Consider the following 23892-nt stretch of genomic DNA (forward strand, 5'->3'; position numbering starts at 1 on the left):
CTTAAACTTTAGCTTAGATCTAATTTTTTAATATTTGGCTTCTACAGTGCAGTCAGGGTGTTGCGTAGAGCCATGGCTAAATACTACACCAAAATTAATGGTAAAGAGCTAAATGTTTTCAAAACATATTTTGCTTTTTAATATGCCAAAGCTATGTCATTTGTACTGGGTTTTTACAAACTCCCAACTTAAACTGTGATGTGCTGAAAGGCAGATTAGGCACATTCTGCATAAATGGAAATGTATTTGCTTACATCAGGAATGGTTTTGACCTACTGCATGTAGCAGGGTGTAGCAGATTAAAATGTTTTTATTAACTTCTGTTCTCAGATAGGTTTTTTAGCTTGTTTCTTTGCCGAATATTTTTAATGCATGCTGCTGGCAAGCTATTTGACTCGCTGCAAATTGCCTACAAAAAGGGTCCAGTGTATGGTACTGAATTAATTACCCTTCAAAGGCTGCTTACAGCAACATTGTCAGCAGGAAGAAATGAATGTACCTTACTAGCCTTTAGTCTAATTTCTCTCATTGAAGATTTTAATCAGAAATGTAATACAGTAAAGGACATCTTCTGGTAATGTGACACTTGCGAATTCACAAGCTGCTTGACAAAGTTCCACAGCTGAGCCTAATGTCTCAGCCTGAGCTGCTCAGAGAATACTGGCAACGTAACGCACAAAACAAAATCAAAAAAATAGTAGGTAAGTAGTAGTAGAGCAAGGCAGAACGGTGGTGGAATAATAAAATGCTTGACAAGTAGTGAAAGAATGCATCCAGAATTTTAAACTTCTATTTATGTTTTAAATTAGAGATGTCAAACAAACCGCTTGATGGCAGAGAGCTGAAACCCACAGAGCTGAGATCCTCAGTTACACATGGAATGACCCATGAAGCATTGACAGAGAAATCCTGCTTCTTTTAGGCCACCCGCAACCGGTGGGAATCTGCTTTCTCTCAAAAAGCCAACTGCTCCCTCTGGAGTTGCAGATTTAGTACAGCTTGCCAGGGGACCAGAACCACTTTCAATGCATGTGAAAACGCTCGGGCAGCTTATCAGGGGCACGTTCCTTCCCAGCTCCTCCAAATTACCAAAGACATTTTTGCACTTAGTTTCAAGTTAAAACAACTTGGACAGCCTTAGTCCAAGATTATGCAGTCGTTGCAGGTAGGTGACTGTTGGGCAGGTAGTGCGAGTTATTATCCCCTATGAGAAAGAAAAGCAGGGCAGTCACAAGTGTGTAGAATAAATCATAGAGACTGAGAATAGAAGAGGGACGCGTTGAGGAGGCGTAATGATCTTTAGAGGTTTCTCTGTTAAAATGTAGAAAAGCAGTGAGTGGTAGCAAGGTCCACAGCTCATCTGGGAAGAGGGTGAACGTTGAAGCAAAGAAGCGTGAAGTGGCAGTTGAGTATGAAGTGACATCACTGCGGGGAACTTGCTCTAAAAGCTCTGGTAAGGAAAGGAATTAAGCGAGGTCCTCTGCAAGCAGCAAAGCTGCAGGGAACCTGCGTGCCAGCGTGCCTCCGGACACAGTGGTCCACTTTGGTCCCTCCCTGAGCCTTTGAGATTAGTGCTGGCCATAAACTAGCTGAAAGTTATTTTCATACGTGCAGTAAATGCAAAAATTAAAACTAGTTCTGATCAAACGCTTAGTCAGAGATTTAGTAGGTGCTGGTAATTCAAGAAGAGGCCAGAGAGTAGAAGACTCTTCAACTCAGAGTAGGTAATAAAAAGACAGTAAATAATGAGGACAAATGTAGCAACACAGGCAGGCTTAGAACATTTAAAACCTAAAAGACTGCAAAGACAGTTCAATACAGATAAATGTAGAGTAATGGGCTTTACGACTCTTTATCACATACTGTAAATGTATGTGGCTTGTAAAATATGACGAATAAAAAAGGAGCAAGAAAGTCAAAAGATAAGTCTCTTAATATTATTTATGAATAACGAGAAGTAAAGTGAAAGTAGAGGAAAGAAAGACTATGTATGAAATAATGAAGACTTTGATGAGTTGTTATCACACAAATCTGCGTGCTTGATAAAATATGAGGGCAGAGTAGAGTCAGAAGACAGGTCTGTGTGGAATGAACAAACAGGAGTACAGGAGTAATGTACTGAATAACGATGACTCTTAGGGGTCTCTCTCACACCAATGTGTATTGTAAATATATGGAGTGCACTAATAAAGGGATTAGAAAAGGAAAGGCCGGTCTGTTGATGTTTGAAATATGAGAAAACAATAGAAACCGGTATTTCCTGCTGTAACAAATCAAAGAGTAATTGAACCTGGCTGTTCTGTTGAGTGAGTCTTGCGAGTCTGTTGAGACACACGAGCTTGATTGCCTTCAGTGGAGCAGCAGGTTTTGCACACAAATAGGACCACAACCAACTTAGTTAATGTAAAAAGCGAAAAGGTGGCAAATCAGAACTCTGTTTTTGCATACTGGCAGTAATGCAGCCTCTCCCGTTCCTCCGGGATTTATCAGCATCTTTGCTGAAGATCAGCATCTTTCTGTGTCCTGGGAGCGTGGAATTCGTATTAGCAACTGTGGTGAATGGCGACTTGCAAAGGGGTTTTAATTTTTGCCAGTTGCATTTTCTCAGGTCATAGTCAGCCGGGTTTGATGATATCATAGTAATAAATTAGTGTCCTGTCGAGAGGCTTTGGAGAATGGGATCTTATGAAACAAGTCAGAATTTTCAGAAATTTATGGTCTCCTATTTGTGCATATGATTTCATTGGATCATGATCAATTAATCTCTCAAAGGATATTTTTTAAATTCCTATGTAGACTCCTAAATAACTTTTATCTGAGGAGCTATTAAGTTTTTCCTTTAGATTACATATTCACTGTGCAAAGGTAGGATGTGTCTGTTGAGGTCTACCATGAACTTTCAAATTGAGAGAGAGACGTAACAATGTCTAAACTTATGCTTATTGTTTACATTCAGTAATTAATGGCGGTTACCTTTATAACTATTCTATTGGGTTTGACCATAAATGTCTTAATGTCATCAAAAGACTTCTGCATACACTGTTCACTTCATTATGTGAAACCACAGTTCCAGGAAGCACGTGCAATTGTATCATTAGATCCCAAGACCCAGATCCGTTCATCGGTGCTAACGTAGCATACCTGATGGCACGGGGCAAAATACTGAAAGGTGTTTCAGTGGAATGTAGCTGTGTAAACCCTTAGAAAAATCCCACTAGGTCCTAATCTGCACCCTAATCTACCCTAATCTGTGAGGGTATTTTACATCTTATTCCTTATCCTCGATGAGACTTCTCTCCTTTACGTTTCAGCCTTCAAATATGTAAAAGACTAAAGCTAAGAAAAAGAGGGCGGTTTCTTCAGCAATTCTGTGGTTAGGGTGAAAGTAATGGTCTTAAAGGGCGGCAGTGGAGATTCAAATTCACTAGGAAAAACTTGCCATGAGTAAAGCACTCACACGGGAGCGTTGGAATGAGTTACTTGGTGAGGTTATGGAGTCAGACAAGCGTCTGTCTGGAGTAATGTAGGTATAGTTGATCTTACCTGAGGCAAAGGAATGGACAAGATAAAGTCTTGTATATCCTTTCAGCTCTCATTTTCTATGATTTTGTGATCCTGTTAGCCTCCGATTAGACCCGCTTAGCAATGACTTCACTTTCCTGCCTGTTGACTTTGGTGCGTTCTGCTGTGCTGCCATATTCGAACCTCTTTAGTGGAATGGGAGGATTCTTATGCTGGAAAGTGGGGGCGGGTCCAGCACATCCCAGAGGGAATTTAAAAGGGCATAACATGTGATGGGGGATCGAGAAAAATGTATGTTACACTTGATTAGGTGCTCTCTGAATTTACCTATATAACTTTCCAAAGTTCGGAGGAGACCATGTGTCTCACTGCTGCCTTATCGCATTAGTTCAGCTTTTTTCTAATAGACAGCGATGCCCTATTCTTAGCAGCAGAGAATGAGGTTTCATTCTCCCCTTTCACAAATCATCACCCCCTAGAGCTGCAGCAAGCTAAATCACACTATCAGTGAAACCTTTGCAGTGCTATTCAATGGCAGAACAAACGGTGTCCTGAAATATAGCCGGAAATGGAAATATATTCTTGATACATCAGCGATTCATGGGAGAGTCCGTGTGTCATCTTCATGAGATAATGGTTTTTCAAATCAGTCTTTTGTACTTGTTTGAATTTTCATGCAAAATCAACAGTCACAATGATATCAGAGTAGTTCTGACTGTCTGGGACAGAAGTATAGCACGGTTTCTGAAATCAGTGCCCTTCTCACCCTCCTGATGTGTCTAACGTGTTGCCTTCTACTGTTTTTGTTACAGACGGGCATGTGTCATTCGAGGCCAGGTGGTAGCAATAGACGGAACACCTTTGGTTGGAGTGAACGTCAGTTTTCTGCACCACAATGAGTATGGATACACCATCAGTAGACAAGATGGAAGGTCAGACTTTCACATATGATCTTTTACTGGTTTAGATTTGCATAGTTAGGGCCATCTACCACCTTCTATTCATGTACAAAATTTTCATAGACATCGCTGTTCATATGTGGATTGAGGAAGGCATCTGGCCCTCTGCTCTGGGAGCACATTTAGTTAGAGCTCTCTGTGGTAAAGTGACCAAAGAACAAAGAGAAGAAGAAGAAACCTGATCAGCAACAAGATTGCAGTGGCATTCAAACACCTGGAGTCAAAATGTGACAGTACTGCTGTAACAGCACCTTCTTGACATTTGAATATTTTCACTAGTCAGGTTTTCCAGACAATTCCCTGTCTTCCTTTTCTTTTTTTTTTTCCCCTCCCGTTGTTAACTGTGAATCTTCCAAGTAGTTTACTGAGGTGTCAATGAAGTTTTACTCCTTTAGTTGATCACCTGAGCCACACAAGTAAAAGTGAGGACAGACTCTTTCCAGAGCCAAAATGGTTAAATTGCTGTTCCATAACCAGTCCTGGACGATGCTGGCTTCCTTCTCTTCCCCAGCCGTGTAGGGCGGAGTTCAGTTCTCAGAGAGATGAAGTTCCTATATATTCTGTATTGCACTCCAGGGTTGGCCATCCATTTGCAATAGGGTCATGATTTGCTCCTGAACTTGAATTAAGCTGCTAAGGGCAGTTTAAGAGTTCATCTTCCTTGGCTGTGTTGTGAATGACAAGAAATCAGAAGCTATTTTCCAACAGGGAGCGAGCGTAATTTGTCGCTGTTTCCACAATTATTTTTTTGTTTGGCTTTGTCAATTTATAAAAGTAAGGAGCATGCATATTTATTTTACCTTAGTTTATTGACTTTCAAATCGTACTACTGAAAGTTAGTAATTATCATTTCCTCTTTACGCTAGCCTGGATAAAGTTGTTGCATTAAAATATGCTACCTGTATTTCACTGTGAATGTAATCGGTGTCATTTGGGAAATGTGATGAGATATGCATAATTAAGTCTGACTTCTTATCACAGTTTGTTACCATCAAAAGCCTCCATAATAGATGCATTCAATAATACAGAGGGTGAAGTACCTATTTACATATTACCTTATGTTGCCTGACTACGGATGTCAGAAACTCAGAAAATTGAGATGCTGTACGTTGTGCCTTCTATGTCCCACTGTTTTGCAGCCCAGATATGCCAAAGGTTCTTCGCAATAGCTCCCAGAGGATCACCTGCCTTAGGTACAAGAGCTGAATCAGTTCTCAGTACAATTAATCGGCATCTTTCCCAAAAATTTCATATCCTGCACAGAGGGGTCTCCTGCTCACTGTACTCAGCCTTTTCCTCCTGCTACTTTTAGAAAAAGGGAAAGGGTATGTTAGTAGGGAAAAGGCCTGACACGCTTTGAGACTTCTTATTCTGCATGCTGTACCTGTGTAGGTGATGAGTAGCACCCCTTTTCTGGGCTAGGAATTTCTTTTCCTGTAAACCAAAGTAACTGGGTCCACACTCTTGCTACAGATGACTCGTTAGTATTGATTGTAGTTGATAAGTAGAGGGGAGATAGGCGATAGGCCAAGTAACAGCGCAGTCCTGTGCCTTGCTATCGGTGCGTACAGGGAGAGAGCACAGCGAGGTGAAGCTTCTTTGTGAGTACCAAGGTGATGCTGGGAAGGTACGCTTGACTGATTTCACATAGTAAATTAAAGGTTGTAATGAGCAACATAAAGTTTTTGTTTGTGATGCCTTGAAAGCTGTGGTAATCTGATGATAAAACAAAAAGAAAACATTTTGCTTTCTCTTTTCCAGTTTTGACCTTGTGGCTGTTGGAGGCATCTCTGTCACTCTGGTTTTTGACAGATCTCCTTTCATATCTGAGAAAAGGACCCTTTGGTTGCCTTGGAATAGATTTATCATCGTAGACAAAGTTGTAATGCAAAGAACAGAGTCAGACACACCATCTTGTGACATCAGTACTTTTGTCAGCCCAAATCCAATTGTACTCCCTTCACCCTTGACAGCATTTGGAGGGTCCTGTCCTGAAAGAGGAACCGTTATTCCAGAGCTACAGGTAATGAAAAGATCAATTTGTTGATCAATGAAATTATCAATTTGTTCAGATGCAGAACACGTTCTGGCCAATTTTCAAAGATGATACCAAATAGCGAGCAGTTAACTGCTGTGATGTTATTTGCTGGTCAGAATGACACCAGTGCCTATGTCTTCAGTACTGTTTCACAAGATGCTTTTTTTTCTTTATTTATTTTTTGTTAATATCTTAAGGTGCTTTATTTCTTACCTCCAAGTAGACGAAAGTGGGGAGACCTAACATGATTTACTATTGAAACCCTGATTGATTTATAGTGGTGCACAGAACCATTCCTAGATTACAGATGAGCAGTACAACTTCCCCATACGTCAATGTGAGACATGACTCAAGATGCTTTGAAGACTCCTGGGGTTGTTTCATCCGCTCACATCTTCTAGTTCTTAACGATGGCATCTCCAGCTATATTTTAGCTTTTGGGGTTTTATTACTTTCTTTACAAGGTAGAACAATTTTAACATCATCTTTAGGATTGTTTTATTTAAATGGCTTTTTTCTTGACACTCTCTCAGGAGTTTAGAAGCAATTTCTAAATAACCTTGTATTTCACTGGTCTTTTATTTGGGAGTTAAAACAGATTGTATGAGTCGAACACCCAACAAAAGACAACTACACAGGTTTCAGATCATGTTAACCCCCATAATTTTTAGTATGTTGTTAGAGTTCAAGCAATAAGGCCTCTTTTGGGTTCTCTTTAAATTTCACTGAGCAAGTCTGGAAGTTATTTTGGCGGTTACCTGTAGACATGAACATTTCCAACCTTTTTCTCGTAAAAGTGTTGCTACTGATTGAGGGCCTTTATTCTACATGTAAGAGACCTCTGATTGAACTCAGTCATGTCTAAACATCTCCATAACTATTAAAAACATTATCATGTTTCAACCAGTTGATAGCCATAGTGTTGCTTCACAGAAAGTACTAGATGAAACTAATGAACATAAATTAAGAATAACCAATGCATGCTAGGAAGAAAAAAATGGGCCACATTACTCCACGTGAGGTATTGATGGGTCTTCTTTAAACAGCAAGATACCCAAAGATGCAGTCTACTTGGGACAGCCCCCCGTCCTTTTTTTGTCATTGGAGGGTCCTTAGAGTGTGAAGTTCCTTTGTACAGTACTGCGAAATGAACAAAAAGTAACCCAGAATAATAGGAGAAGGAGATACATTAGCATGTATTAATGCACGAATATTTCTTCCTGCTTTTCTGTTAAAAAATGAGAAGAGATGTCAGATGTATGACAGAGGGGGCAGCTGGGATGTCAGCAGGAAAGAAGGGGAACACTGCAAATCAGAACAATAAAGGGAGCAGGATTTCCCTGGCAACACTACATTTCATATGTCGAAGCGACAAGTGCTGGCAGGCCTCCAGCTGTACTGCAGCAATCCTGTGACAGTGATGCTGTTGCAATGTGTAAATAAAATTGGTTTGAAAGTGAAGTAATCTCTTGTTAAACAAGAAAAATTGAAAAACTGGGGAGTATAAACAAAACAGTTTGTATTTTCCCAAGCTTGACGAATTTAACATTGTGACAGGTTAGCTTGTTATTACGGAAATACACTAAAGTCATTAACCTTATTAAGCACAGTCTAGTTTTCAGTGGCTTTTGGGTGACTGCGGTGGCATCCTCCAAGAAGCTGCTCTCTTCTCTTGCCTGCTCTTCCTCACAGTCTGTCCCAGACGAGCTCCTTTCTCTCCGGAGATCACAAGAGCTAAATCCCTTTCTGTAGCTCGAAGGCCCCCATCATTCAAAAGGTCAAGGCCAAGTTTCTTTTTTTTTCCCCTCTCAAGCTCGCAGTCTTTGCAGTCCCTCTAGTTGCTGAGGGCTTATCTTCATTGCCGGCAGGAATTGATAGTACCCCACCCTGGGCATATCCAAGCCAGCGCTAATCCAAGCGATCCCGACAGCGGCTCTGACGGCAGCGCCATGGGATTTGAACTCTGCTGCAGCCCCCAGGGACTGGCCTGTTAGCTAGTTGACTCTGGCGCCCAGACTGTTTGGACTTCACTGCCGTGTGTCCCCAGCTAGCTTGTTGGGTTTCTTGTGCTGTGCCTTCGTACGCCGTGCCCCGTCCTGCCGGAGCTTAGCCTGAACGCCAGCTCTCCTGCGCAGAAGGAGGTTTAGAAGGAAGGGTTGTTTTCTTTCTTTGCTCTCCCCAAGTTAGAGTTATTACCTCCAAAGCAGGATAGTACCTTCAAATTGTAATGTAATACATAAAGTGTGTGTGCATTTAAGAAAAGGTTTTAATTGTATTCTGGTTGAGTAAACCAAGTAATAAAGCCAAGGTAAAGCTGTAGAGCTCATGCGTAGGAATATATCCACAGAGATAGTATTTGCTGCTCGGCAGATAAGAGTAAAGCATTGGAGGAAGAGGCTCTTTATCAAAATAGACAGACCGCCATCCGGTAGGTTGACCAAGCAATTTCTGGTGTTGGACGTTTTGTAATATGCCTGGCTACTGCATTGCTGAAATAAACACCAAAGGCCATCAGTACTGTGTTCACATCATGATTGTGAAATGTAAAATAAGCCCCTGCTGTTATTACAATTTTGCATTTTTCTTGGCTGTACATATAATGATGTGTTTTTTTCCAAGGTGGTCCAAGAGGAAATCTCAATTCCTTCAAGTTTTGTGAAGCTGAGTTATCTCAGCAGTCGAACACCAGGGTATAAAACTTTGCTGCGCATTATTTTGACACATGCAATCATCCCTTCTGGAATGACAAAAGTCCATCTGATAGTTGCTGTTGAAGGACGTCTGCTTCAGAAATGGTTTCCTGCTGCGGCCAATTTGGTCTACACGTTTGCCTGGAATAAGACAGATATATATGGACAGAAGGTTTCTGGTCTGGCCGAGGCTATGGGTATGTAGAATCACCTTGATGTAAGCAGAAGTGCTCACACACGTCAAGCCAGGAAAATACGGCTTATGCATTTTGTTGCTGCACTTACATTCTTTTAAATCAAATGCCTCTTGAGCTAAAGAGACTCGTATGATTTCCTACAAACATTTATTTTCTTGTTCTTCCAATGTCATCTTTCTAATTTAATCAATTTGAAAATCCCCTTTTCCCTCAGAGAATGGTTATGTACTAACGGCATTATAGTCAGCTGTCTTTGGTTTTGAATGTTACTTTGAATATGACCTTTGGTGTGTCATTGTTTCTGTCATTTTTTGGCTGTGACATTTAAAATGTCATTTCCACTTGGGGTTTACAAAATTCTAACTTTTAGGCATCCTTTCTTAATACATTTCATGTCCGCAACAGTTAAAACTTCTTGATTTGTTGTTTAATGATGTTTATACGGAAATCATCGTGTTCCGTAGGTTTTCTTTCCCAAGCAGCACAAGCAGCTATTCTGAGAATTGCTACAGAAGTGCTCTCTGTGCAAATACATTTTATTTAGCCGATCATTTTTTCATTAATTTCATTCGGTTTTTAAAAGCCTTGCTGTTTTTTTAATTGAATTTGAGGTTATGTTGCTTAATGGGCTGATCTTATAGATACTTTCCATTAAGATTATTTACCTTACCAACAAAGCTTAGCATTGCGAGTAAGCCCTGGTCACTTCCTTTGCGGTTTTGTTTTGCTTTCTCAGGCAGGGGGATTATAGCAAGCGGTATTGGCAGGATCGGGATATAAAACAAGAATAGCGAGGGCTACATGGAGCCATCTACCCTCACGAGGACTATGCCTCATCCCGTATATGAAAGTGCTGTTCCGAGGGGCAGCCAGAAGCTCTTCAGGACCTGCTGTGTTGTCCATACCAGCAGTGTGCCCGCAAGGCGCGAAGCCAAATGGTGCCATCCGGGCTGTGCAGTCCCTGCCGCTCCCAGAGCATCTAACGTGTGACTGTTACTGTGGGCTCCCAGCCTGGTGGTCCGTGAGGCAGCTGCGTGCAGAGGCGGTGGGGGAAAGGAGGGTTACAGGACTTTCCTAGTCATTTCTACTTAGGGAATGATGCAGACATAGCCGCTGGTGTCCACGAAATGTTATGAGACCAAAATATGGAGCGTGATTTACATCACGCGGTGCACATAGGAATCTATCAGAAAACAAGGAGCTTATTCTAGGGCTGTGGTCGCACAGTCTACTTCAACACATACAACTGCAGGCTGCCGCCAGAAGGGACGTTCCCACATTCTCTCCTTACCCCTGGGCCACCACTCTCATTCATTTGATCATTAAATGAGCCAGATCGGGAACAAATTCAGCTGAAAACTGAAGCAACCAGAAAATAAGTGATAAATTTTCAGCTTCATTAGTTTCCTGATCTGCTATGAATGCTAGCGCAGAAGCACAGGTCTTCTCATTGCCGCCATAGCTCACACATCATATTGGCCTAAAGGGATCAAAACTCCACCCTTGGTGCAAGGTGTCCTGGATTGCTGCATCGTCATATCTGCACCTGATCTACCACGTCTGGCTCACATCTGCAGAAGGGCTGACAGCTTTGCGAAGGGGTCGGTCAGGTGCTGGCACTGACACCGGAGAGGGCGCTGAACGTCCTGGGTATGGTGCGTGGCGGGGAGGAGGAGTCCCCTTCTCAGCCCATCTGTCTCATGCAACCTCCTTGTTAGGGGGCAAACCTAGCCCTGCCCCGTCGCAGAGAGACATTCCTGCTGGTGCTTTGCAGTGAGGGAAGGTCTTAAAAGGGTCACTACACATATTTGTGAAAATCCAGGAATGAAAAAAAGATTCCGGTGTGCCCTTTGGCACTCCCATGGGTGATCAGGCAGGACCAGACGGGTCACAGGTGCCACCTGGGGCTTTCCTCAGCACGGCTACGCGTGCCCTCTATTCAGTCCGTCGGTCACCACACAGTAACACCCACGTGTTTGAGAGGAAGCAGTTGAGTATGCCTGCGCCCTCTGCATCATTTGAGAGTCTTCTGATGATCGTGAAGTCCAGTACATATCTGGACTTTAAAACAATTTAAATCAAATACATAACATCTTATGAAATGATACTGTAGTTACAGATTCCCAAATTAGACGTAGATGAGCGTAATGTGTTTAAATATGAATAAGGCTTACGCAGTAGTGCTGGCTAACAACTTTTAAATTATTTAATTGGTGCTTAATTTTTTTTCTTTTACTTAAAGTTTAGTTTAATTATGCTTCTTGCAAAATAGAAGGGAAAAATCTTTCTATTTTAAGTTCATTGTTAGCATGCTTTGTTAGATTCCAATAAAGCTTTATTTAATTTGACACACCGTAGTACTTGGGGACCTTCGTATGCATCCATTATATGAATTTTTGTCAAAATAATTTCCTCTGCCAGTATATTACCAATATTTAATAATGCCTTCTGTTGAGTTTTCATTTTAATTAAATTAAATTGCAGCAGGTTGAAGTCCTGGAACTCAGGAATATAACCATCTGCTTTTGGTTTTATAAATACTATAAACATCTTTATTTTTCTTCAGAGTTATTGACAGCAACGATCACATAGCCAGTTGCAGAAAAGAAGACTTTCTGAGCATATTTCCACACACAAGTGGTTCTGTTTAAACTTGTTGGAGAAACGTTTTCTGGTGTTTGCGCAGTCCCCAAGTCCCCAGCAAGAGGCCATTTTCTCTTCTCAGGCTAACAGCTGAGATGATAAAGTAACATTCTTTGTTCTGAATAAAAAAACATCACGTGGAGGTTGACACACAAAACCTTGGTGGTAAAGTCTATGTGCCCTTTGTAATTTAACATAGGAAAAGGAAAGATTTCGGTAGAAACCTCACTAAATGCTCCTGCCTAACTCCATACATTCTCCCCCCACAAGCCCTTGCAGCCCCCACGGCAGCGGGAAGCGGCGGGCAAGGACTAACCCTCCTGGGTGGGAATATACACCGGCTCTCGAGCAGAACACTCTTAGCTCTTCTCTGTTCATTACTCTGCTTGTCACTTTGGTTGAGTTCGTTGTATCCATTGTTCGAAGAAGTAAGATGCTGATAAATGTTTCAGGAAAGGTCGAAGAGGTTACTGTCCTGTTTAATCGGGTCTTTTATTTCTGACCTGTGTTTTGGCAGCAGCCCTTAAACTGGGATATGCTGGCGCTACTACCAGATTATTGTTCATTCTTCTAAATAGTTGTATGAAAATAATAGATTTTTGTTGTATAGATAATTTCAGTAAATCTTTTGGAAATCCATTTTGAGACTGTAAAGAACTGTACTTGCTGGCTATTAGTGACCAAGAAACATAGTCGCTACAGTTCTCCTTCATGCAGTGAAATCTCAGTCATCTCAAAAAAGGGCTATAAATTAATTTGACCAGAAAATAACACCCCACAATGAGGGTAAGCTGACTGAGATTGTCATTTCACTTCCAAAATTACATTCTGCAAAACTTGCCGGTAGCAAAATACTTATTTTTCAAGTGGCACCGCAGTCACTTTGTTGACTTTACAATTGTTACGCTTCGCTTTGATTGCTTTCCATGCAAAAGGATTCATGGGAAATTTTCATGGTATATCAGTTAGATGTTTCGGGAGACCCTGCTTTAAGATTATGCAGGTATTCCTTTTTGAAGCATAGACTTCTTTCATAAATACGTGTAAGTATACATAGAAACACGGTTGTAGACACACATGAAGTGAGCGTTATGTTCACGTGTCTGTCACTGATGAGAAGGGACAAAAAGGCAGCTACACACAATAACGATGAGAGCAGATAATAGTGAACTTTTTAAGAGAGGGGATGATAACCTCTAGAGGGTATTTGGCAGCTCAGAAGCAGCAGCTCCAGGCAGGGAATAGCAGACGCTTTACAGTGTCAGCTACAGCCCCAGTAAATGTGCCACTGTGGACCCATTGGCACAAATTCTCAGATGGTGTAAATCGTTACGCCTCCCCTGACCCAGATACCAGCGTGGTACCTTACAGCAGCCGATGAACTGTCCCGTGGGTCTGTAGTGGGTCGCTGAGCACGGCTGAGTGACTTTGTATTATAGGTCTTTACTCTTGTCAAGTATACATGTCTGCCTCGGGATTGAACGTGTTAAGTGCGCGAATGGAGTAAAAGATGCGAACGTGTAGGTGGCAAGTGTGAGGTTGCTTCATTGGAAAAATCTGCCCTTTATCTTCTGTCTGCATTAACACCTAGAAAATAGCGTGTTCGGTTGCTGAACCTTGATGGCTCATCTCAGCACAGGATGTGGCTGCTCTGGATGAAGCTCCATGCCCACAGACGGGCGCTAAGCAGAAACGCTGCTGATGTTAGTCACAAGAGCTCCTGGAACAGAAAAATTGGAAAGAGTGGCTGCTGGACCCTCAGACTGAAGCCTATAATGTTTGAAACATACAATATTTACAGTACTTAAGGAGACGTGATTTTTACAAGTCAGACTTTAGCTGCAAAAACAGGTTCTTTCTGCTAAAATGATGAAGCAGCTCTAAGTGAAGCTGCTGGAAGGAACGGCTTTCGGTTTGCCATAAAACATTTATCTTACAAACACAAATGCTCCCTGCTATAGGTGGTCAAAATACTTTGATGGCATCCAGTAACGGAATTTAGATGGTATTAAAACTATTTATGGTTCAAGTACAATGTACCTAAAGCTGCTACATAGAAAAAGTGAGAAGAAAATACTGAAAACATTGGATAACTGTGGTTTTTTTACATTTTTTTTATTTTGTATATTAAAATATTTTAAAGACATTTTGATTTTGGAAAGGCTGAACTATCTCAATATTCCCTATATCAAATTTGAGGATTTGGTGTCAAAATAACATTCTTCCTTTATGAGTGAGTTGCACTGAAGTCTAAAAAGGTTAACTAGAGGAGATAAATAACTTTTTTTTTAAAAAGTTGGTATATTAGAGACACCAAAATAAAATTTTGAAGAGGTTTTTTTTGGTTTACTGAAGTACTAGAGGGAAGGTTTTTTGGTCAGTTTGAGTGCCCCCAAAAACCACCGTCCTTAGTGAAATTCAGGATTTTCATTGGGTATTTTGGCCAGCTGTAGAGGGGAGCCGTGCAATGTGCAAGCCTGTTAAGATAAATGTTTAATTCTAGAAAATTTCAGCTTGGCAATCCATTTCTGCCTAACTACAGTTTTTAGAATTAGCAAACAAATTAAAACCATTTTGTTTTAACACAGGGGTTTTTTCTATTTAAGCTGTTATTCAGGTAATTAGCAGAAATGCAATAAACAATCAAGTCAGGAGTCATTGGAGGAGATTTATACTCTTAAGAAATCCATAACAGATACAACAGAAAATTTTCTCCTTTGAAACAGTAGTAACTGTAGCTGTAATAACATACTAATCTCTTAAAACCCTTTTTAAAAAAAGTACTGTTCAACAATAGCAATCAGGCAGAGGAAAATTAGTGGCATCGTTACTTGACAGATGAATATCAAAACCTGGAATGAAAAATTACCGAGTAGTTCACAGAGGAAAAGGTAGACTGATAGATCTTTAATTATTTGTTTGCAGTGTCGGTGGGATATGAATATGAAACATGTCCTGATTTTATTCTGTGGGAGAAGAGAACAGTAATCCTTCAAGGCTTTGAAATGGATGCTTCAAATCTGGGAGGCTGGTCTATAAACAAACACCATGTATTAAATCCACAAAGTGGTAAGTCCTTCCTTTATTAACTGGACATGCAGGAGAAGAATACAAATTTTAAAGGAATTAATTGTTCAGATTTTAAGCATTACACTTCCTAACGTGTAATCCTCTTTGTTTGAATGTGGACCCTCATTTATTGAGACCTGAACTGTAAATGCCATCTGAATGGATATTTTTAATATTCTGGCTGCCAGGTATTAAACACTAATATCACTAATGCGTCAGCACTAACACGTTTTGGTCATTTGGATGGAAAAAGGGCACACTAATTTAGGTTCGTTCTCATGCTGTTGGTATAGAAGTACCACCTTTTAGGTCAGGTTATAGTGTGTTTTAGTCTCAGTTAAGTGTCTACACCCTTAATTCCTGCCATGACTAAGATTGGTTAGTAGCATCACAGCACCAGGGAGACAAACCGTGCGGGAAAACAGACTGGCTGAGTGAGAGGTCGCACTTCCAAAACCACGCTGCCAGTCGGGTATGCAGAAGCTTTTGTGGCTGCCCACTCTGTGGAGAAGCACAGTAAGTTACTCTTCAGGACAAGCAATCCAGCATCTTTCTAAGCATTAGGAAAAAAAAAACAAAAACAACAAAAAAAAAAAACTATAAATGCTTTTGGTGTCATAAAATTAACTCTGCATAGAGATTCTTCAAGCATGGAGACTTGAATCTGTTTTCTTATGGCTTTTGCTTTGTTCCTGGGGGGGGTTCTTTTGCTCCCTTAATATCTATAATCAGGAATTAGTGGGATTAAATTATTAAAACAATACTTGTAGATAAATTATGGTAACTAGAAAAATATGGTTTTGCCAATGAACAGATATCTCACTGTCTGGGGGAAGAGAAACTTGGGGTCAGATTTCAGCACTTATAAATCAGCAGATTATTGGCTTCAGTAAAGTTGTCTCAATTTGCTCCAGCTGAGAGTCTGTCCACTAAAATCTATTTCCATCTGCAAACTTCTGTTAATGAAGATTCGTGCACAGATGTATGGCCGTCAGGTTTTTACAAGTTCTGTTGTTGAACACGCAGCTACAGTATAAATATTCCACATACAAAAGGTCAGATTTAGTTTGTAAATTATCTGGATTTCTGTTTTGATTTAAAATAGTTTGACATTTTAAACAGCGGTTCTTTCATACCCTGTCTCATTGGTTTGTATAGATTGTCTCTTTTAAATGCCAGCTATTGACATTTAACACAAAGAGAAATCTGACCTCAGTCAGCTCAGCCCCCAACTGCGAGCCCCATAGTCTACTCCTTAGTGCCAATTTACCACTTGCATAGTTTAATTTCAAGACTAAATTGCTGGCAGTAAATCCAATTTATATGACTATCTGCTAACTGCAGTGGTTACTACTATAATTCACCCCATAGGCGCTAACGTGCTCTGAGATTTTGTAAAGTATACAATTATAATCAGAGTGGGGCTAAATCATTGCTTTCCTGAGCACGGGGTATATGGTGACAAATTGCTTCCTGGCCTCGTCTCGGCTGCGTGGCTGCGCGCAGCAGAGAGCACAGACCTGTCTGCCGCACGCCGCCTCCTCGGAGATCATCTGGGCTGTGCCTGCTACCCCAGGCCAATAACAACGATGGGGAATGTGCGCCTTCTTATCCCTGCTCCTCTTCCTCGCTTGTTCTCACTGTGCTGGGCATGATCAGGGCTGCTGAACATCTTTGCCCTCTTTACTTACAGAGACACACTCTGGGGAGGGGAGGGTGTAAGATGTCTGACTTGATATCAGTGGGTCTCTTCTGTCTCTGTCTCCTGTGAGAGCATCTCCAGTGCGGATGACAAAGCTCAGCCAAAGCTCGGTGATGTCTCAGATGTTCCTCGTGATTATAACAGGCTTTGAGCATGCACACCTGGCTCGTACACAGGGACTAGAAAAGCAGGAGCAGGAAAAAAAGGACTATACCGTAGCTAGTGCACAGCTAACGGAGCAGCCTGTAGGCTCGTATTAAAGCAACAAAACCAAATAATGAACTGTGTTAAGCAAACGGATAAAAATAATGAGTGTGCTTCTGGTCTAATCTAGAAGCTAGTGAACTGCCCTTCCATTTCAGATATATAAAATGTACTTTAAATAAGGACAAGAATATGATTCAAAATTTGAATTATACATTTCAGACTTATCTCCACGCCAGTGTGAGTGAAATGAAAAGCATGAGTAGCCTTCTCGAGTGCGAAAATATTAAGATTTTTCGCTTTTAATTAAAGCACTCCCTCTGTATGTATGAAGAGCTGCTCTTTTTATAAGCATGAACCTCGCATCTGTTTTTGAAACACTGTCACTGGATTAATGACAGAAATAGCATTGGAATGTAACATAAGTGTTTTTCTAAAAATTCTCTACTGCAAAGTACAATTTTGTTTTCAAACTAAAACTAGAAGCACTTTGCTTTGTTACTTAACTAGTCCCGAAGAGCTTATATCTAACTTCATCCACCAGGCCTTGCCTTCCGGCAGTTCTGCTGCTGGGCACAACGTTCCTGCTCAGAGACAGGGTGGGTATGCTTACCTCCCTCCCCATAAAGGCTATTCATTTTAGAGATGTTACAAAATAACTACGTACAACAGAAAAGTTGTAAAAATAAGTAGATGCAATTTTACAGGATCGCACTTAGTCAAAGCTGTGGAGGTACAAGTATTGACATGCAGAAACCATAGCAAGAAAGGACTGTGTTGTATTCCCAGATGTGAGTATTTTTAAAAAAAAGAAAGAAAAAAAAGATGACCAATTCCAGCAACATAGATGTGAAATAACATGTATTGTTCCAATGTGGCTGTCACTGGAAACTCGAGCTTTTTAAGGCCTATGGGTTTGTGCCAATATGACTGTTAGGTTAACGAAGGATCGCATCCTGTTCTCAGCTGTACTAAACTGTTCTTTTCCCACTTTTTTTTCCTCTCCAGTTTAGAGGTGTGATCACTTCTAATTTGTGATATGATTAGAGTTTAATGTTTTCTAACACAAAGGTTTTGGTGAGTTTGGAAGATCATCAGGGCGTTTCTCATAATCAAGAAGAGAACACATACCATAAATACTAGTTCCTATATAGAGTCCTTTTAAAGACACCTATATCTCATGAATACAAATGAATGTGCTATTAACTGATTTTTCAGAGTATTCTTTGAATTAGATTTTTCTTCTGATGGGCAAGTGTATTGATTCCATTTTTATTTATCTGGCGGAAGGAGGAGTAATTTTACAGGGACTTTATGCTTTACAGTAATTTCGGCCCCAGTGCAACACAGCACTGACTAAAATTAAAGCAGTAGCTCGAAAGCCTGAAATTAAGCACATGCTTACATTTATTGACAGCAAAACGTATTCTCCAGAGCCCTAATTATTTACTGGCATTTGTATGAGGCAGTTGAAATATTACCTTTACATTGTTAATTTCAGACAAAGGGCAGCATCTTCATTTAGTAGTATTTTTATCCGGTGCATAAGGGAGGATATTGCCATTACTTTTACTGGCGTATTTCCAAGATGCTCTTTTTAAGCCAATGTTCCAGCAAACATATGTATTCTGTTCTCTGTTGTTCAGAAATATTTTTTTAAAAATATAATTACCTTCAAAATAGCTATGGCAACACTTAGTAATTTCCAAGGGGAATTTTAGGTTCAGATTTACTTGAAAGACACAAAAAAATAGTTTGACAAAAGTTAGTAGAGACAGTACCTAAATACATTTGCCGAACTTGGGAAAAATTTGGACGTGTCTCAACATGCACTTCCTGCAGTATCTAGAATATGCTCATTTTACAGTGTAAGAGTCCTCCAGAAAGTATATTCCTTTGTGTTTATTCCTTTAATCGTGCCACTTTTCTGCTGAAGTACCGGGCTTTCCAAGGAAAATAAGAGATTTTGGACTGTTGTCTAAAAGAATGCCTATCTTCCATTCAGAAATAGCCAAAATCTTACAATAACATGTAATTTTAAAGGTACTTAACTATATTACCATATTGTTATTAAAAAAAAAAAAAAACCAAACAAACACTACAGCTATCAGCTTGATAAAATACATGTTTGTACTGGTTCTGGTATCACCAGCCTAGTAATTGGGAAGACTTTCAACAACATACGCTGCAGAGCAGTGATAAAATACTGACACACTGGAAAGTTGTTTTAAACTTTATGGCAGAACTTAATATATTCTTGCTGGTAAGAAATTCACTTGTGCCTCAGAATTACTCCTTGACTTGGCTTTGCTGCACTTGGCACCATTTTTATATACCATGAAGGACTTGCATTTAAATTTGAATATTGATTTTGTACTGCCACTCAGTGCTCTGTTGTGAAAAATGCATAGTAGTCCTGCTATTAATCTCCTTTAATTAACTATTCAAACTGACTAAGAAATTCCTCTGCTACCTAATAAAAATTTATGAATAAAATGAATATTAAAGTAGTAATCCCCAAGAAATCAGATAGCACTGCAATTAACAGTCAATTTGTTAGAGCATTAACCAACCATGAGTTCTCCTCATGATGTTGGCTTTTAAAATAGCCACTAAACCACTAATCGACAAAATGGTGATGGTGAAGCTAGGGACTGAACAAAATTGGAAGAGATTAGTGGAACCCTGTGACAGTCTTTAAAAGATCTGATGTTTGATGCAGTTTTGGTAGCCTGATTTTCTGGAGGACTGCATAATCCAGAACTGTGGAATAGTTTAAACGCTATACATTTCGGGTTTTTGTCTCTGTTTTCTGCTCCCCCTTAGGAATTGTACACAAAGGAAACGGTGAAAACATGTTCATTTCCCAGCAGCCGCCAGTCATCTCAACCGTGATGGGCAACGGACACCAGAGAAGTGTCTCTTGCTCCAACTGCAACGGTCTTGCGCTCAACAGCAAACTCTTTGCCCCGGTTGCTCTTGCTTCTGGGCCTGATGGTAGTGTGTATATTGGTGACTTCAATTTTGTCCGACGGATCTTTCCCTCTGGAAATTCAATTGGTATATTAGAATTAAGGTAAAAACACAATTCGTTTTCTCTGACTCGTGTTCGTTATCCTGGCTGTGATATGCCTTTGAAAACTACGGTGAGCCTTTTTTCACTTGTGACTTAAAGAAGCAGCCACGTTTAGTTGCCTGGTGAGCCTATGTCTTATCAATTGTCGAACAAACTCATCAGAAAACCTACACTTTCTTTAAAGTCATCAGTTAAAAAGGGCATATTAAGTCGCCTTTAGAACAGGGTTTGTGTAATGAATTTCTACGAAGTGCAGAATTAATAGAGCTAATTTTTCTTCCCGTGAGATTTTTCATCCGTTTTCTCAAAAAAGTTAAAATATTCCATGAAGTGTAGTTTTGAAGAAAACCCCATAATTCAATAGCAAATACGTGCAGTATTACATCAGGTCCCAGCATTATGAAGCTGAAGACAGACTTACCATGATTAAAATTAATACAGTTAAATTCTTCCTCGTCTGCAACAGAGGATATGACTTGAGTTGAAGCAGACAAGAGCAAACCCGGCATTGCCGACTGGCATGTCTCAGGCTGGGCCTGTGCCACCGTTAACGACTCCCCTGTAATTATGACTCCAGCTTCTCATTCCCTTTCAGGGGCAGAGGGGAAGGCAGGAAAGGTTTCGGACACTGATACACTAAATTCGTCTTACTTAATGCCCATGAATCTCCAACTAGCTAACATGGCTGGCGATGTTGTTGTGTGCCAATTGTTCAGAATTAACTTGACAATGTGCAGGTGGTGGAAAGGAAATGGTTTGAGAGAAAGAAATAATACGGAGTAATAGGATAAACAGTGTTTTGTTATTTGGATACACCTCTGTGAGCAGTTAGGCGAAGCATACTAACATTTCTTGTCTTTTTTTTTTTTTTTTTTTTTTTTTTTTTAAACCTGAACCGATCTGTCTTACTAGGAATAGAGACACAAGACACAGGTAAGTAAAGCACAGTAACAATATATGAACCATGTTTAAAGAAAGTCTTACAAAAGTCCTTCTAGAAGTCTGGATGTAGAGAAACACTCTGAATTTAATAAATACAAATGTTAATCAAATTCACCTTTGTTTATAGTAAAGTAGGTTTGATTTGTTCCTTTGAAGGAATGGAGTCTCCCTTTAAAAATGAGTTTGCTGATCACCAAGGAGAGATGGAGAGGTTTAAACTTCAAAGCTGGGAATGCATCTCATAGTTGTCATATGCATTTCACAGGGTGTTTGAATGATCATAGATACAGCCAGCCAAGAAAATTGGAGGCTTAGTAACAAAAAAATAACAAAAAAGGCCTCAGAGTCACACAAGAGGACTCTGCTTTAGCAGTTCTGGGGTACTACAACCTTTAAAATCTGCCACAGTTACAGAGGGTGCCTGGCAGGCCCCAGGACTGAGGTCGCTGTCACAGCTCAGTCCTTGCTTCTCCGGCTAAAGCAAAAGCAGTTAGCATTTTGGCATTGCAATGCAGGGATTTCTTTATAAAAATGAACGTTGCACATTAGGCTTCTGCGACAGACGGTGAGGGAGTTGGTTATAGCAATCCAGCTGCAGAAATGATGTTGCAGGCTAGAAAGAGGTAGCAAGGCACTCTGTATCCTTAGAAACAATCTTCTTAGCATTTCAGTACTTAAATGAGACAAATAAACCAGCACTAGTACAACCTAAGCTGGTAACTTCATGGCAAAGTAGGAAGCGGAGTGCGGACTTAACGCGTGTTTGCAGGATGAGAGTACTGGTTGGAATTACTCCCTTTAGCCACAAGAGTGCTAATGCATACTATAGATTATTTGCCAGCCTACTTACAGGTGATGTCACATCTCATATATTTCACAATGAAAACTTAAAAAGAAAGAGTAATTCCTGGTTGGCAAATGCAAGGTTCTGTTTTTTAATTGAAGGATTCTTTCCATTTGTGTTCACGCTGAACTGACCAGTGTCTTTGTAAACTAAAGAAAAGAAGCAAATGGGACATATTTACTCTCTAATGCATTCAGAACATGAATCAAACTTAGGGGTTTCTTTTGTGAAGTAGATTTTTTTTAATATTTGCTCACTAGTACTAGTTTCTTGAGATGAACTTAAACCTTAATTAAATCAAGTTGTGACAATACTCGGTACACAGCCCTATTAATTACAATAATAATTGCCTCTGTCGGTGTTCTGTCCAAGTGAAATCTGTGGAAAATTGGAAGAAATCATTTGACGTTAGTGTAGTCTTTGAGGTTATGGGGGAGTACTCAGCAGTCCACTCTGTGCCATTCTCTTGAGGCTGTAAAGGCCACATTCACGGTGGAAATTTGTAGGATGATCAAAGAAACATGTGGAAGCAACAACTAAAAGGTGTCAGGGGCTCATGACAGTCCAAGTACGAAAAGGCTTCAAAATCCGGTTTCTCAACACAACTTTTAGTCTCCATAAGAGTAGGGGGAAAGGGTTCTTTTTACCAAAACAAAGAAAATACTGTGTAAAAAGGGATAGAGTTTGGAGACCAGTAAACAGAGAAGGCCACTGATCTTATTTTTGACTGTTTAAAAACAACTCATCCCATTTGTTTTTCTTGTCATCAAGATATTAATAAGAAATAACAAACCTGTTTAATAACTGGTAAAAACAAAAAGTAAGCTTTGAGGTTATAGGGGAAAATTTTACTACAGGATAGTAATAACTTGTTCTGGAAAGATTCATTGTAAGTCCTAGCCTACTTGATAGTTTTTAATAGGCTAATTTAAATAAACTCAGATATAGATTTGATTGGAAACTTCTGCAAAGATAGCAAGTATTTGATTTTGTTCCATTTATTACTAATACTCTTTAAATTTAAACATATTAGTATGCAAGGCTTTAAGCATAAGCATCAAGAGTTTTCTAACAGCTGGTCTATTAAATGTAACGACAAGGATGACAGAAGATGTGTCTACAAGGAGAGTATATAATGACCCCTGGTTCTCTGCAGTTTCTGCTCGATGAACAATATGTTTATTTAACATCTAGAATTCTCCTTGCAATGTTTTCCACAGAAATATTTTATTAAAAAGTCATCTTCTGGCTGGCCGGCCTCTTTTGAGCTCGCTCCAGAGAGCACAAATGATTCTAATGTTTTCAACAAATAAAATTTTATAATACTGGTGATACATAATTTGTCATTAATTGCTTTTAGCTCATCCTCTTACTCATCTTTCATCATACCACTGTCCTCTCATTCCCTGTGTTTCCTTAGACTGGTTTTCACATCTATTTGCCAACTGTGGGAATATCTCTTGCCTTATATTTCCCCCTTCTGTTTGTGACTAAGGCCAGCTTTCAGCTAGTCTAGCTTGTGGCCCGATCCTCAGAGATGCTGAGTAGTTTCTGACCCTTTTTGGATGGAGAAAGAACTGAGAGAAATAGGCCCAAAATCTGTCACATGCAACATGGTACAGCATTGGCCTTATCACTTTTAAATGGAAATAAGATTTCAGCTGATCATCTGTTAGAAGTTTCTTAGTTATATAAAGAGTACTCAGTAGATTGCTAAAATAAAAGATATTGGTAAGTAATTTTTACATTGTTTCACAACATTGCTCAGTAAGGTGGAACTGTCTAATAGATGATTAATAAAGCTTAATATCTGCTTCAGCCAAGCAAAAACTTCGTATGTAAAGAGGCTTTATCAACCTGAAATTGAATCAGTAAAACAAGTCAGTATCATCTCAGATATTACATATCTGTCCTGGAGCCTCTGCCAGTTCTTCAGTTCTGTTTTATCTAGATTCTCCCTTTCCTGGTTTGTTGTGGCATGAAAAGCCAGCCCTGCAGAAGGGCTG

At 40.0% G+C, this 23892-nt stretch overlaps 1 protein-coding gene across 2 annotated transcripts in view; it reads left to right on the top strand.

Moving 5' to 3' along the window:
• Window positions 1-23892, top strand: part of TENM1 (teneurin transmembrane protein 1) — a gene marked incomplete at both ends in the record, with an annotated part of 259760 nt that overhangs the window by 175189 nt on the left and 60679 nt on the right. For both annotated transcript variants that reach the window (XM_082488474.1, XM_082488475.1), the window contains 6 exons: window positions 4335-4454; window positions 6243-6504; window positions 9139-9406; window positions 14975-15118; window positions 19851-20100; window positions 21013-21033. In XM_082488474.1, the coding sequence (XP_082344600.1) occupies window positions 4335-4454; window positions 6243-6504; window positions 9139-9406; window positions 14975-15118; window positions 19851-20100; window positions 21013-21033 (1065 nt within the window). The remainder of the gene's footprint in view (window positions 1-4334; window positions 4455-6242; window positions 6505-9138; window positions 9407-14974; window positions 15119-19850; window positions 20101-21012; window positions 21034-23892) is intronic.

Source organism: Vanellus vanellus (assembly GCF_965231255.1).
Source record: "Vanellus vanellus genome assembly, chromosome: 10".
Classification (NCBI taxonomy): Eukaryota; Metazoa; Chordata; class Aves; order Charadriiformes; family Charadriidae; genus Vanellus; species Vanellus vanellus.